The following is a 16,135-nucleotide window of genomic DNA, read 5'->3' on the forward strand; positions in this document are numbered from 1 at the left end:
TGCATCCAAGAAGGGAACCTATTTAATTATTTTGAGGGTGGTCTCACTAAACTATAGAGGGGGGAAAGTTCATGTAGTTCAAACATGGGCTGTGGCTTGTCCTGTGTTGTGGTTGATGAAAAAGCAGGAAATGGCAGGAGAGCATGTTCTGTACCACTGTCTGGCACATCGTAAAAGTAAGTACTGTAAAAGCATAACTAGGTCATGGCTGAAATTATTCACTCTGAAATTTTGGGAATAGTTCCCCTTCAATGATCCCTTGGTTATTCATAATGACATGACAATGTATCACAATATGGATTTTTTAAGTATGGCCACTGGCAGGCATAACAAACCCTACCTTTTCCATTATTAAAAATAACCATTTACATAGTTGCTGAGAAATGGGAAAGTAAACATTAGTTACATTTTTAAATGGCAAATGTAACAATAATCAGATACTTTGGTGCACACTGGAATTACAGCTATAAATAGTTACTTATTAAAAAGTAACATTGCACCCTCCTGACTTTAAGAGTTAAAAAGTTTCTAGAGAGCAAGATGAATGTTTGTCTTCTCACAGCTTTAATAGATTTATTTATTCGATTGATGTATTTGTTTGCATATCAAATAAATAAAAAAATAGATAATTGCCACCTTATGTACAAGGGAGTGCTGATAAGTATTGAGCCTTTCCCAGGGGGGAAAAATGAGCCAGGAAGCTATAAACTGCAAGTTGTATTGGCCAATTTATCTATATTCAATGGTGCAAAAAAATCAACTACCTATGATTTTAACCTATCGTTCATGTTCAGGTCCAAAGTGAACATGGCAGCACCTCTTCTATATGGAAGAGCGTAGGACCATAATCAAGTTCCTGTTTCTCAAAGGGAAAGGTGCAAAGCAGATCCATGTTGGGTTGTCTATTTTAAAACTGGCCATTTCAGTGTTGAAAGTGAGAAACCCAGTGGAAGGCCTGTTTCTGTCTCTGTGCCTGCAAATGTGAAAGCCATCCATGACATGATCATGGAGGACCACCGACTATCAGCCAAAAGTATTGCTATATATCTGAGAATATCACGTTGAGAGAATTGGTGCCATTTTCCACAATGACTTGGAAATGAGAAAGTTGGCAGCAAAGTGGATCCCCAAACTTTTGACAACCGAACAAAAGAGGAAACGTGTGGTCATTGGTGGCTGTTTTGGAACATTTAGCAAGAAATGAGTCAGATTTCCTGGGCAAACTGGTAACTGGTGATGAGACATCTACTGTTATGATCCTGAGACAAAGGAGCGATCTAAGGAATGGAGGCACAGTGGTTCCCTCAGGCCAAAGAGGTTCTGAGTGCAAAGGTTGGTGCAGAAGCAAATGGCAACAGTTTTTGGGATTAAGAAGGGAGTTCTGCTGGTGGACTACCTCCAACAGGGTTCAACCACCAATGCAAAATATTACTGTGCTTTATGGATGAAATTGAGGCAAAACATCGAGGAAAAATGTCAAGGAAATCTCTCCAAAGGTGTCATCTTGTTGCATGACAATCCCTCGTCACACACTACAGGTGAAACAATGGCAAAACTGATGCCCTGAGCTTTCAAGTGATGCCCCATCCACCCTATTCCCTGACCTGGCTCCTTCTGACTATTATCTGTTTCCCAAACTCAAAAAATAAAATAAAAATAATAATTTAAAAAAAAAACACCTAAAGGGACAATGATTTGGGAGTGTTCTGGAGGCAACTAATGCTGCAAATGAGTGGTTACACCAGCAGTCGGAAGAATTTTATTTGCAGGGACTTAAGAAGCTGCAGGACAGATATCGCAAGTGCATTGACTTCCTGGGGGAATGTGTAGAATAGTGTGGCAGTTACAGCTTCCTAGCTGAACTTTTTCTGGGAAAGGCTCAATACTCATCAGCGCCCCCTTGTAGAAGTATGATAACTAAAAGAGAAATACTACATCTTACTACACTGGTAAACAGTTTGACAAGTTACTTCAACTCCCACCAATATCCCAGACAGAATGTGCCCTCACCTTTTAAAAATATGCCCACACTTTTAATGTCACTGGGGAAAAGCCACATGACTTTTTCTTAAACCTGTTGGCTTTCTGAAATGCAAGAGGGGATGCTATCCTGTCAAGAAAATTCACCAGCCAGTCCAGCCAGCTTCTCTATGTAGGACAGAGAGAAGTAACCATCTTTGACCTTTACCACCTCAACGCAGGGAACAAAATGTCACCCCTAGTAGTGAGGTCAGTGGTGGTGGTGATTTTTAGGCACTAAAGATTTCCTCAAGGCTTCCTCAACTCAAAAGAGATCTCTAAGGAGTCATCTATGGAAGACAGAGGGAACAGGAAACATTTAAATGAACAATGGAGTCCATGGCTGATGATGTCATCAGGATTTATGTGAATGTCATTGTACAATAAGATTTCACCCACACTCCACAGTCCCTACTCTTTGTGCACAATCACCTGGTACAAGTTTGGTGGTGTTCCTGCTACCTGAGGCAGAAAGAGAAGCACACCCTACCAATGCTACATGGGAAAAAATTATGAGGAAGATGATGGTGGTGGTGGGCTGTTTTGAGATGTCACTTTGCAATTAGGTCTTCAAGTCCATGGCATTGCGGGAGGTCACCCCGTCACACAGCCTTGGCCTGAAGAATCAGACTATGGCAAATGATTGGTCACACAATGGCTGCACTCAAGGGCAACCACGCAGGCAGTGACAGTTCAATACTACCTTAATATTCTTATGTACAAAACCACCTTGTTACTGTTATACATTCAATTGTTTTTCAATATTGTGGTGTTTTAAATTGTGATTAATGTGTTGCTTTGACCCACCCTTGAATCATCTATGAGGAGAAAGGTGGCATATAAATTATAAATAAATAAAAGAAGTAAATAAATGGTGTGGTATCACTGCTTCCACCATGAACAATAGCCACCAGGGTGCAGTGGTACCAGAGGTCGATAAAATGAGTACCCAGCTTGCTGGGGGGGGCAATGTGTAGCCTGCATAATTAAATTGTAAACCGCCCAGAGAGTGCTTGAAGCGCTATGGGGCGGTATATAAGCAGCACGCTTTGCTTTGCTTTATTGCAGCCAAGTCTCTGCTCATGATGACTTGAGTTCAATCCCAACAGGTAGCTGGCTCAAAGTTGAGTCAGCCTTCCATCCTTCCAAGCGTAGTAAAATTTGTACCCAGCTTGCTAGAGGGCAAACGTTCCCTGCATAATGATGTTGTAAACTGTCCAGAGAGGGCTCTAGCACTGTGGGGTGGTGCTCTTCCTAGCTCTAACTCCTCCATAAGTGTTCCTCCTGTGTAGCAGAAGGACACATGCGAGACAGGGGAATCAGACAATGAAGAATGGGTAGTGATGATGCTGGCAGCAGTAGTTCTGTGGCCTCCCCAAGGTCTCTGTTGCCTGAGGTAACCACCTCACTTTGACTGATGGGTGCAACAGTCCTGGGTTAGTCTAAAGCAGGGCGGTGAGCTGTGCTGTTCCCCCAACAGTGACTGGACATCAGGCCTAGCTAGCCTAGATAAAGATGAGGGATAGTGAGAGCTGATGTTGTGAACAACATATAACCATGACCAGTGTCAGCAATTAAAGGCAGCAGTTATGACAGCTGTAGTTTGCTATGGCACTGAAAGGAATGATGAACAGTGCAAACTGAAGACTGGCACACACACAAAATCCCATTATGTTTAATGGGATAACACTCTACAGGGTGGCAGCTTAAGTTGTTGTGCAACTCTCAGAGGACCCAGTAGGTGTCTAGGTCAACATAGTCTTGGAGAATAAATTAATGGTCTCTCTGGACAGCATCCTGAAGGGTATCTTTATGCACGCTTTCCCACAGGAAATCTCAGTCAAATATATTGCCAGACATGGACTGCACGTATCGTATGCTGCATTCTGCTCTGGTAAATGTTGTAATTTTGGTACAGGCAATGGGTTCCAGCTAGGGAATGCCAGGTCCTCCAGGTGTTGATGGGGGTTGCAGCTCCCATTGGACTGACCCAACAAAAGTGTAATAGGAGTTGAAGTTTGACCATCCGTCCATCTGGCCATCTATAGACTGCCTCTTATATTTGATAAATAAATAAGCAATGGCGGTGGCAAAACCAGTTGTGTTGAGCATATGACAAATGATGGGCTGGTTTTGCTGATCCGTGGATTGCAGCGGTATTGCCAGGTAATGCCAAGTGCATCCGCATGAATCAGGTTCCTGGTTACCATGGTAACCCCTGCCTCTTGCAGTTGTTACACACTTGGCCGTGACCAAGGTAAAATACACAACTGGGCCGGGCAAAATTAATTCTGTGGGGAAGGGGCTGTAAATTGACTGTTATCAGAGACGCACGAAAGGGAAGCCTATACAGCGTTGCAGTTGCCACGGTAACAGAAAAGCAACAGCACCCCTCAGAGTCCCAAACAGGAAGTCGCTTTTGAGTTAACGCGGCCCTTCCCGCTTACAGCTCGGCGCTAAATAAACATAATCAGTGTAATCTGCGAATGGCTTGGCCTCAACGTAGCGATCAATCACTGGAGAATCTGTACGTCAATCAGGATTGGCCCTGCCCCACGGCATAACCCCGACCAATCGCGGTTGGCTAAGCTTTTTAAAGGGCGTACAGATCTTGCTGAGGTTCCCGCCCCGAGCCCTAGCTCGCTGGCGTCTGAGACGTTGACGGTCCCGTCAATCAAAGCTACGCCTCTTTTTTTTAATGTCACATGACATCTTATTTTGATCGATGAACGAAGGCGGGCGGATAACTAACTTCACCCAATAATATCGCCGCGTGTTTAGCCACCCGAAAAATTCAATCAATCAAAAAAGTTTCCAGCGTTCACGCCGTGGGAAAGGCGGGACTTAACACGAACGAACACAGTCAGCTTGGCCTGGTGACAACAATTGACCGCCACGACGTCCAATGAAATGCAGAAGGAGAATAAAGGATAGCTCAGAAGACCAATTGCTAAAGAGCATTGCCAACACCCCCCCCTTCTTTCAGTTTAAGTGAGGGCGGAAGATGGCGGCGGCCGGGACGGGTCCGGGGGTTCCCGACGGGGAAGCCGAGGGATCAAATCGCGACCGCAGCGCTTTCGAATGCAACATCTGTCTGGAACCTGCGAGGGAAGCGGTCATTGGGCTCTGCGGCCATCTGTATTGGTGAGATGGGGGTGGGCGGGGCATAAAGGGGTGTGGCACTGAAGATTTTGGGGGAGATCGTCAAGAAAAAGGCAGAACAGTGGGGTTCTCTCCCCGCCCCCCTTTTTTGGGTTATTCCTGCTCCTGTGCCTTGAATGGCACCAAAGCAAACCTAGTCGGTGAATGTTTTCCATATGGATTAGAATCAGGGTGATGCCTGCCTTATTTCTATTTGAAATAAGGTTTTTATTCCGCCTTTCTTCTTAAGGAGGGTCCAAGGCGGCTGACAGTGTTAAAAATATATATAATAAGAGAATATTTAAAAGCTAAAAAACCCAGTAAGTGTATAATTACTTAAAAGGATCAAACAGGTACCACTGCTGAAAAAGCAGTCAGTAAGGCAACACCAAAAACAAACTTCAGAGCAGTAAGGCACAATCATCCACTTAAAACCCCCCACTTAGGCAGCCGGTCATTTAAGGAAAAGCTTGCCTGTAGAGAAAGGCCTTTGCCTGTTCGGGGAAGGGCAGCAAAGATGGAGCCAACCTGGTCTCCTGTGGGAGGGAGTTCCAGAGGATGAGAGCAGCTACAGAGAAGGCCCCTTTCTGGGTCTCCACCAAATGGACCTATGAAAACAGTGTTTGCATTGAATGGGCAGGGAGGGGTTTCTAAGGCCTGAGAGCAGCAACATAGAAGGTTGGGGAGACTGTGGGCTTCCAGACTACAATACCCATCATCCTTGACCTTTAGCCCTGCTGGTCAAGGGCAGAGAGATTGACTCAGCATATGGAAAGTCATCTGTTGCCCACGCTTGCTTTGGCTAGTACCCATGGGAAAGAAAACATCACACTGGCGTCAGACCTCAAGTAGGTATCGGTGTATGGCTTTAGAAGTCTTAATCCTGTACGTAATTTTGCTGAAACCTATTTAAAATCTAGTGTGGCTTTCCCAAGTAACTCAAAAGATAATGTTTTTTCCCTCTCTTTTCCCCCCAGCTGGCCATGCCTTCACCAGGTGAGTCTTTACGTTGTTTGGCATCCTCCTCCCCAAGTTTTGACCTCCAGGGCCTGCTAGGGAAAAGCTTGCTATGTTATATGTGTGTTGTGTGCTTTAGCTGAAAGAATCTGATAGGCAATGTGGCCTTTGTTGGGGAAAACTGCCCAGATCTCTCTCTGTGTGTCCTCACAGAGAAATAACCTTCTATCAGAAGTAGGTTAATATCATGTCCTTCAAGGCTGCTTGAGAAGTGTATTAGTAGCTGTTCTCTTTAGTTAGGAGCAATATTCTCTCCAACAGCTTCTGAGGGCAAAGAGCCGGGAGGACTGGATCTTTTCCGCATGTGCCACCAGCGGAACCAACCCTGCGAAAGGTTTTAGCAAAACAGATCTTGGAATCCTCAAGACCACTAATTTTTCCAAGCCCTTGAGTTTAAGTGCAGTTGTGAATTCTGGGTCTAACAAACCTTTGTCCTCACCTTGTGAAATATTTATCAGCAGAGCAGCTGATCATGAAATGAACCTTTCTCTTGTGCCATTCACCTTTATGTAGACGTACTTTCCAAGGGAAAAAAATCTGTAGAAATTATTTTAGTTCTTTTGTTGTTGTTTAGCCATTAAGTCGTGTCTGACTGTTTGTGACCCTATGGACCAGAGCACACTAGGCCGTCCTGTCTTTTGCTTCGTTGTTTAATTTTGATTTGCTAATGTCTATCCTGTTCATTGTCCTTAATTCTTTTTTTAATGTTATTGTAAACCACCCAGAGTGGCCTTGGCAGCCAGATGGGTGATATAAAAGTAGTGTAAATACATTATATAAACACATTAAGCAAATACTCTACATTTCCCAGTTTTATCTACTTTTTAGTTTGGCATTTCAGTGCTTTTCCAGAGTTTTTGTTTCTTTATCTTCATCCCAGGAATAGTTGTGCTTCTGAAAAGTACCGACTTTAAAAACTGTCTGGAAATTACACTTACCTTTTAGCCATGAGATATGCAGGCACCAGTTAGGGTTACTAAGTCTACAGTTCTATGAATCTGAATACTTGGTAGAAATATATTTCCTATTTTCGCTGAGAATCTGGTTGCAGCAGGGCCTGACTGGGATCCCCATGCTTCCCTTCCCAAGGCTAAGGATGATGGAATTTGACTTCCTGCCATATTTTAATTCCCCGCTTCTGCCACATTTAATGTTGACCAGAGTCCTTTATGGTACCTTAGTTACAGTGGTGCCTCGCTAGACAAGTACCTCACAAAACAGTTTATTTAAAAGACGATGAGTTTTTGCGACCGCTATAGCGCTTCGCAAAACAGTTTTCCCTATGGATGATTTTTGCTAGACGATGTTTCAGTCCGTGCTTCGCAAAATGTTTTTTTTTCCGGGACCGTTTTTCGCAAGACAACTTCGACAGCTGATCCGTGCTTTGCAAAACGGTTTCTTTATGGGCGATTTTCGCAAGTTGACGACTATTTCCCCCCATGTGAACGCATTAAATGGGTTTCAATGCATTCCAATGGGGAACCGCATTTCGCAAGACAATATTTTTGCAAAACAGCAATTTTCATGGAACGAATTAACATCGTTTTGCGAGGCACCACTGTATTTCCTTACACCTATTTGTTCAGAGACTAGGTGACAGTATCTAAAGCAGTCTTGGGTTGGTTCCCAGACATTCTTGGACTAAAACTCCCAAAACCCTTCACCACTAGCTGTGCTGGCTAGGATTTCTGGGAGTGGTAGTCCAAGAGCACCTGTGTTATCCAAGGTTGGTAAAGCAACCAGCCACTGGTCCAGATGTTTCAGAACTTCCATTAAGTGTCCCAAAGCCAGGGAGTATCAGTCTTTTAATCCAAAATATCTGAAGTGCACTGGCTTGTCAGATAAAATGGATTTAATAGCTGTGGGGCGTAGAGCAGGGCTTTTTGAGCGATGCAATTGGAAAAAAAAAACTCTTTCATATCTGCCGTAGTCCTTTTCCTCATCATTGTTCCCTCCCACAGTGGCTGGAAACACGTCCTGAGCGTCAGGAGTGCCCTGTTTGCAAGGCAGGGATCAGCCGTGACAAAGTCATCCCCCTGTATGGTCGTGGCAGCTCCACCCAGCAAGATCCCAGGTAAGCTTTTTGTTCCTCTGTGCAAATTCTTCTAGTCCTCCACAGAATTTGAATGCTGGACTAGAATGGCACTGTCTTCCAGCCATTTCTTCCTTTAGTTCAGTGGTTCCCAACCTCGGGGCCCCCAGATGTTCTTGGAGTACAACTCCCAGGAATCCTGGCCAGCACAGTGAGGGGTGAAGGCTTCTGGGGTTTTTAGTCCAAGAACATCTGGGGACCCAAGGTTGGCAACCACTGCTTTAGATTGCTCTATCCATTTCTTCCATATTCCCAAAGTACTACCAAGTATAACTGTAAGGTTGTTGTGGGTTTTTCGGGCTTCTTGACCGTGTTCTGAAGGTGGTTTTACCTAATGTTTCACCAGTCTCTGTGGCCGGCACCTTCAGAGGACAGCAAACAGTTTGCTGTCCTCTGAAGATGCCAGCCACAGAAACTGGCAAAACGTTAGGTAAAACCACCTTCAGAACACGGCCAAGAAGCCCGAAAAACCCACAACAACCATTAGATCCCGGCCGTGAAAGCCTTCACAAATACATATAACTGTAAGATTTGTTAAGTGTCTGTGTCTCAACCACAGCCTGAAAAAAAATACGGGGAATTCTTCTAGGAGCTGCCCAGGGTAGTTCTGGAAGTTATGATCCAGAACGGAGGTTTCCTAGTGGCAGTACTACCAGACGATCCTGGGAATTACAGTCTTACAAAAAGTAGCTTTTCCCAGCTCATGACCTGGTACTTGGCCAATGGCTTCATCACTTGCCTCCCATCAATTTCGGGCTGATAGCCAAACAGAGGAGCTCCACAGAAAGTGGCTTATTGCTCATGCTTGTCGCTTAGGCATCTGTGCTGTGGCCAAGCCCCTTCCTCCACAGCCCCTGATGTGTTTCATAAGATCAGACACCTGTTTGTCCTTCACGTCTTGAAAGCTTTGGGAGAAAGAGGAGGACCTGGTGTTTTAAACTACCTGCCTTCCAGGACTGCGGCCCAGATGGGTGGAGGAGCGATTGCTGCCAAAAAATACCCATGGGATAAGAATGCTTTCAGTCTCTGGGTTGGGATGGTGGGGTAGGACATTGTGTTCATAAGGTTCCACTCTGCTAAAATGAGAGACAGGTGAATGCACATCAAGAGATCAGTGCGCAGGAAATTGCTGGAAATGGCATCATGTCCTTCAAGGATAAAGAGAGGAGAGGGGCAGACATGTACAACGTGGCCTTGTGGGTCACTGAGGTGGTGGTGAAACTGTGAGGCCAGGTGCTGAAAAAATGGTTTCCAGAAGCTTTTGCTGTCATCTAGAGATAGGGACGTGGTGGCTCTGCGGGCTAAACCACAGAAGCCTGTGCTGTAGGGTCAGAAGACCAGCAGTCGTAAGATCGAATCCACGCGACGGAGTGAGCTCCCGTCGCTTTGTCCCAGCTCCTCGCCAACCTAGCAGTTCGAATGCATGCAAATGCAAGTAGATAAATAGGTACCATCTCGGTGGGAAGGTAAAATGGTGTTCCCTAGTCACGCTGGCCACATGGCAATGGAAAATGTCTTCAGACAAAACGCTGGCTCTATGGCTTGAAAACGCGATGAGCACCGCCCTCTAGAGTCGGACATGACTGGACAAAAAAGGGGAACCTTTACCTTTTTAGAGATGGGATATTCGTATTTGTATTCCTGGGGGATACGAATACAAATATTGGCACCACAGGCACCTGGGGGGAAGACCGGATCCTGCTCCCCAAAACCAGCCAGTCCACTTACTGCTCACTGCCCAGCACATATGGCCATCGTCATTTGTATTGTGCCAGTCACAGAAGTAGCCCGGCTGGCACTTCCCCACCTTCCCACGCAGCTGACTTCCCAGAATTGTTGACTGTGTGGGGAGTCGGGGCAGCGCCAGCCAGGTTGCTTCCGCGATTGCTGCAACGTGCATGACGACAGCTGTGTGTGCTCTCCAGCAAGTGGACCAGCTAGTTCTGGGGGGGAGGGTCCGGTTTCCCCAGGCACCTGTGGTGCTGATATTCATATTTGTATCCCCAGTTATACAAATACTAACGTCACATCTCTACTGCTATATCATTTGAAAAAAAGTGTCTGGCCTCAACATGGGTGGGGAAGCATCCTTTATAAGCCAGAAGGGTTATGCAAGAGCAATATTGGCAGCCTTTGAGTACAGGAGTAGACTATAGTATCGGAACTCTGTAAAATAAATATGCATTCAGGGTTTCCCCCCCCCCTTTATTCCCCCATTTATATGGTTTGGCGCCTAAGAAGAAGAAAATGGTACATCACTTCTGAATATCCTTTGGCTGGAAAACCCTGAAAAAGGGTCACCAGTACGTCAGAATTGACTTGATGGCACTTGATAAAATACTATAATAAAAATCCTTTCTCTTGCTTACTTGCAACATGTTCCTTCCTTTCCTCTGTTGTCTTATGAATGGTAGATTGTAAATCACTGTGAGGCAGGCATCCCCTCCCTAAAATAAAAAGTTATTTACCTTTTTAAAAAGTTTTAATCATCTTTGTGCATCTTCCTCTTACCCAACCCCCAGAAGTCCCCAGGCAGTCTTACCTTTTTGGAAACATCTCTAGAAAGTCCCAGCCTGTTACCTAGGGCATTCTGGGAGTTGTAGTCTAGAACAGTAACTTCTATGCTCTGCTTCCCTGACCTTGCATCAAGCATCAAAAAAGGCTGGTTGCTATGAGAAACTGCAGCAGTGAATTTTTAGAAAAGTGTCATTTGGCCTAGATGATATCATTGTTTAAACTCCTCGCCATGGTTTTTATACAATGGCCAGCTTTTTCCTTCCCACGCAGGTTGAAGACACCCCCTAGACCACGAGGTCAGCGCCCGGAACCTGAGTCCCGAGAGGTGAGTGCCACTCTTCCCTGTAACCAGCCCAGCAAACACCCTGCTTCTTCCAGTGGTCTAATGATTACAATCCTCTCCTCTATTCTCTCTTTCTTCTGCTGCCCTACCAGCAGGGCCTGGGCGGCTTTCCTGAAGCAGCCACCGGTTTCCACATGGCATTCGGCATCGGCGCGTTCCCCTTTGGATTTTTTACTACGGGCTACAGTGCTCCAGGAGAAAGAGCAGGTAACACAACTCGAGACCTGTAGGTCAGATGGAAAATCCCTCCCCATACCCAGCCAAAACATCAGGCTTGGAGTTTCATCTGCAGCAGAACGAGACACTTAAGAGTCCCAAGGTGGCCAGAGGGAGGCCTCCTGCTTTCAAACTAAGAAATCCTATGCAGGTAAAAATTGCCTCGTCAGCTCTTCTAGTGGAGCCTCTTTATCTGATATACAGTAGTGCCTCGCATAACGAGTGCACCGTTTAACGACGAATTTGCATAGCGATCCGTTTTTTGGGATCGCTAATGCGATCGCATACCGATGGTTCCAGTGGGCAAAATTCGCTTTGCGACGATCGGTAAGCGTGTCGCTTACCGATCTTCGCATTGCGATGTTGGGGAACAGCTGATCGGCACTTCCAAAATGGCCACTGGAAGACCCAAAATGGCCATGCGCAGTGTTTTCGCGCCCTGCCCTCGCTTACCAAGGGCGCGAAAAAGGCCTGCGCTATGGCGGAACATCGCTGAACGGTGAGTTTGGGGCCCATTGGAACGCATTAAACGAAGTTTAATGCATTCCAGTGGGTTTTTCTATTCCGTTTAGCGATGTTTCCGAATAGCGATGGTTAATCCGGAATGGATTAACCTCGCTATGCAGGGCACCACTGTATTTGGATTCTGGTTCTGGGAAGGATTTCTCAGTTTTTAAAAATGAAAAATATGTAGTTGAAAATGATCATTGAGCTTAAGGGCAACTGGAAACCTCGAGCCCAGCAGGCCAAGCAGCTGAGATGGGAAGTTTCTTTGGTATCCTTGATGTGCTAGTTCTGGGCCAGCTTGAATGACCTTAAAAGGCGATTAGATAAATTCAGAGAGTTTAGGGCCAACAGTGGCTATGACGGCTCTAGATTAGTCATTCCCAAACTTAGGTCCTCAGAGGGTCTTGGAGTACAACTCGCAGAAAGCCTGGCCAACACACAGCTAGTGGGGAAGGCTTCTGGGAGTTTCAGTCCAAGAACATTCGGGGACCCAAGGCTGGAATCTACTACTCTAGATCACCTCCACAACTAGAGGTGCCCTGTGTCTCTTGTCTGTCAGCTGCTGGGGAATGTGAGGTGGAAGGTTGCAAAGAGTCACACCCGTGTCCTGCTCCTGGGCTTCTCTATGGCAGCTGGTTGGCCACCCTGTGAACGGAACAGTGGACTAGATGGGCCTTTGAGCTGAGAATCATGAGGGGGAGTCTCTGAATGATGCCCGTGTTTGCCCAGCATCCCATGGTATTCCTTGGTCAGAATTCTATTTGCCTAACATGCCCCAATTAGTTACAGATAATTGACAAAATGCCACAATTTGTCTTGATGGGTTCCCCCAATGATAGCATTAGGCACCTAGCTGGGGTAAGTTATGCAAACCTTACACAAACGCAAGTCAGATCCCAGCCAGTGAAACCCGGCTTTGAAGGATGGCTGTTTGCTTTCTTCTAATCTCTGCTCTGTTTTTTTTTTGTCTTGCTCTTTGTTTTCGTTGCCTAGATGTCAACGCTGCGCGCCCCTCGAGCTGGCAGGATTCCCTGTTTCTCTTCATCGCGGCTATCTTTTTCTTTTGGTTGCTCAGTGTCTGACCAGCTGGACCCCACACTGGATTCACCCAATATACTAAAGACTATCAGAACTGGATAGAGGAACTTTAATGTTAGGGGGTTGGGGGTGGGATTTTGCAGGGTGGAGTTGCTGGCTGGCTGGCTGCACAGGCGAGGGTGCTGGGGGGGGGCGGGGAGAGGGGACAAAACCTATGTGGCAAGGTGTAACTCGGGCAATGGTGAGTCTTCCTCAGCTTTTTTGCCCTCTCATCCTTCCACTGCATTGAAGGGCTCTTTCTTTGGGGTGATCATACAAAAGCGTTGTGAACATGGGTAGGTGGGGCCCACCACTGTACCGGTGTGTAATATGAGAAGAACCGGAAGTCCATCAAAGCCATTTCAGGGCTGAATGGCTTCTGTCACCCTCTGCAGCTGAAGATTTCCAAAGCTTGGCCAGTCGCTAAAAATCGGTGGTCGCTTTCTTAAAGGGGGCTGTGGGCTTGCACAAACTGAAATTAGCTCTTAGAGAAACGTCAGTGGGCTCGTGAAACAGTGTTTTGCCATTTCTTGTGTCCGCGAGGAGAGGATTCTGGTGAAAGTGTTTATTTGGAAGCAGAAGTTGAGGGGTGGGGGGGGGATAGGGGTGAGTCCCTTCCCCCTGCTTTTTCTTTCTTTGGCTGCAGCCACATCTGTATCATCACTTCCTACTTCTGCTGTGAGTATTGGACTTGCTGGGTATCATACAGAAATGGAGAGTAGGCACCTTACGGTATAAATAGCTGTATTGGGGGGGAAGGGGATGTTTATGAGCAAGGTGGGGTGTTGCTGCCCTGAGAAGAGATGGGAGGGAGGAAAAGGGCCCACCTCCCTCACCCTCCTTCCTACTTCAAAGGATCATGGGAAGGGTGCCCAATGAAAGCGTTGTGCACCAGAGGGCTGCAGAAGGTGGAGGGGGCAGTGGGGGGGGCCAAGACCTTTCAGAAGAATACAGCCAGTCACTCCCGCCCCAACTCACACACACAGACACCCATCAGCACGCTGCTCGTCCCTTTTCAAGTTGCCAAGAGCAACAAGATGATGAGTGGGCTTTCCGATACCTTTGTAAGAAGTTATTTTTTAAAAAGGCCCTCGTAGCTAGTTTTTAATACATGGTGAGAAACACATATGAGAACAAATGGGTGGAAGTGTAAAAAATTCAGAGCTTGGACATGTTAATGATGACTCCCAGAATCCTCGCCAGCAGCCATCAAAGCAGGGTGTGGGTGGGAGCAGTCATCTAGAGCAGTGGTTCCCAACCTTGGGTCACCCAGGTGTTCTTGGACTACAACTCCCAGAAGCCTTCACTGCCAGCTGTGCTGGCCAAGGTTTCTGGGCATGGCAGTCCCAGACCACATGGGTGACCCACAATTGGGGAACCACTGAGCTAGGAGAGTCACTTTGCCAAGACTCACCTTCTTTTGCACTGGGGAGGGATTTCCATGGGTGATGTGGTGGGTGGTTGATCCTTTCATTACTGTGCTGGGAGAGGGAAGGTAAAATCACTCCCTAAGATAGGGAGAGTAAGTGCAGAGCGAGGGCCTCTTGTTTCCTTCCTCTTTCAGCACATGGCTCTTACAAGATGTTCTCTTGAGGTGGCAGCCTGGGAAGGAGGCATCGTGACTGGGGTAGCAAAGGGGTTAGTGGGTCATCTATATTCTCAACAGCAGTATTTAGTGGCCAGAAATCTCTGTGAAAACTTATTTCCTCACCTGCCCGAGGTGAGAAAAGGAGAGAAGTGGTTGTAAATTAACTGTTCCTGTAATTAAATTAACCCATAATTCTTATCCGTGGAATCTGTTTTTTGCTTTTGGTGCAGCTGTTTTGAACTCTTTTAAGTAGTCAGTGCAGGTGTAAAGGATGTTGTACCTATGTATGATCTGCATAGTTTATTCTGCTAACTCACACAAAAGGGGAAGTCACTGTGAATGGCAGAATAACCCTGTTCTCCTTCCTCCCAAATGTTTTATCAAATACAGTACTGAACACACCAGTATCCCCCTGGAGCTACTGTGTTGACTGCTATTCCTGAATATAATTTTTTTGTCGGGATGGCTCTTCCCAGGTCCTTTTCTTACTCCTACCTCATCCCTTTTTTTTTCACTTTTACATAGGAACACTCTTGTTCCCAGACAAAAAGGGCAGGGAGTTCCCCTTAGCTGGAGGTATTTCAAGCAATTCTGTCCTTGAAAAAGTTACCTGGATTCCTTCACGAAATCCTCTCAGGAGCAGGGCAGAATTCAGACCATATTAGTCGGCAGGGAGGTTGTGGTGGTCCAAGAAAATAATTGTGCCCAACTATCCTGTAACAAGTGCTGCTTTTCCAGCTGTCCTATTTTCCCCTGTGTTGCTTCTGCACCTCTGATGAAAACATGGGCTAGCTGAAGAATGCCTTTTGAGGATCCCTGTTGCTAAAGCTATTCCAAAGTTATGGAGTTACTTTGCTCAGAAGAGACATCATTTTGATTTTTGGATAATGAAAAATGGACGGATGGGCTGTTTCACAACAAGGAAGGGATTGTATGGCTATGCTCCTTGGAACAGGGTGGTGTTGGTCAAGAGTTGTTAAATTGGAGGTGGGAAAATGGGGAATGTTTTTTTTTAAAAAAGATGCCCATTTTTTAAATGATGGAAGAGTTTCAAGTCATTAGTTTAGGAGTCCTTCTTAAAAAGGGTACACCAGCTTAGCCATTCAATGAACTGAGGAACTTTGTTCATTAAGTGTTAAGAACTAGGTAGACATTTGTGTCACTCTGCAATCCCACATGCTCGTACTTAGAAGCCCCATTTAATTTAATAGCATTTATTTCTACTTAGAGACAGCACCATTGGGTGTAAGTCTCTGGAACCTTTGCAACTCCCATCAACTGTTTCCAAGGAGAACATGACAGAACGTGAAACTCCATATTTAAATGTGTGTGTGTGTGACAGAGACTATGCAATGATGCTTGTGTATATTATAGTCTGAATTGTTTTCTAATTGTGTTATACACAAAACATTTTTACCCAGACTTCTTTTGGAATTATTCATTGCCACTGTTGGGCGCTACCCTAAGCAAAACTTAAATACATTCTTTGCCTGCAGAGCAAAGTCGGTAGCTTCTATACTGCCCCATGTGACTTAAAACACTCTCTCAGCAATTTAATTATGCAGGCTATACATTGCCCCCCTCCCCCACACACACCTAGGTACCAAATTTACCAATG

General features: G+C 45.8%; 1 protein-coding gene across 4 annotated transcripts; it reads left to right on the forward strand.

The window, feature by feature from the left end:
• Positions 1–3,987: 3,987 nt before the first annotated feature.
• RNF5 (ring finger protein 5) lies at positions 3,988–14,715 on the forward strand. 4 transcript variants are annotated; one of them, XM_020813063.3, is made up of 6 exons: positions 3,988–5,163; positions 6,138–6,156; positions 8,139–8,251; positions 11,057–11,111; positions 11,222–11,336; positions 12,846–14,715. In XM_020813063.3, the coding sequence occupies exons 1-6, from the start codon at positions 5,024–5,026 to the stop codon at positions 12,932–12,934; spliced, it is 531 nt and encodes a 176-aa protein (XP_020668722.3). In that variant the 5' UTR covers positions 3,988–5,023; the 3' UTR covers positions 12,935–14,715. The 4 variants fall into 4 exon arrangements, with proteins under 4 accessions (XP_020668722.3, XP_020668723.3, XP_072844712.2 ...); XM_020813064.3 differs by having other exon boundaries at positions 11,225–11,336; XM_072988611.2 differs by lacking the exon at positions 3,988–5,163 and adding an exon at positions 5,170–6,008.
• Positions 14,716–16,135: the final 1,420 nt, after the last annotated feature.

The sequence above is a fragment of the Pogona vitticeps genome, chromosome 2 (genome assembly GCF_051106095.1).
Source record: "Pogona vitticeps strain Pit_001003342236 chromosome 2, PviZW2.1, whole genome shotgun sequence".
In the NCBI taxonomy this organism is placed as follows: Eukaryota; Metazoa; Chordata; class Lepidosauria; order Squamata; family Agamidae; genus Pogona; species Pogona vitticeps.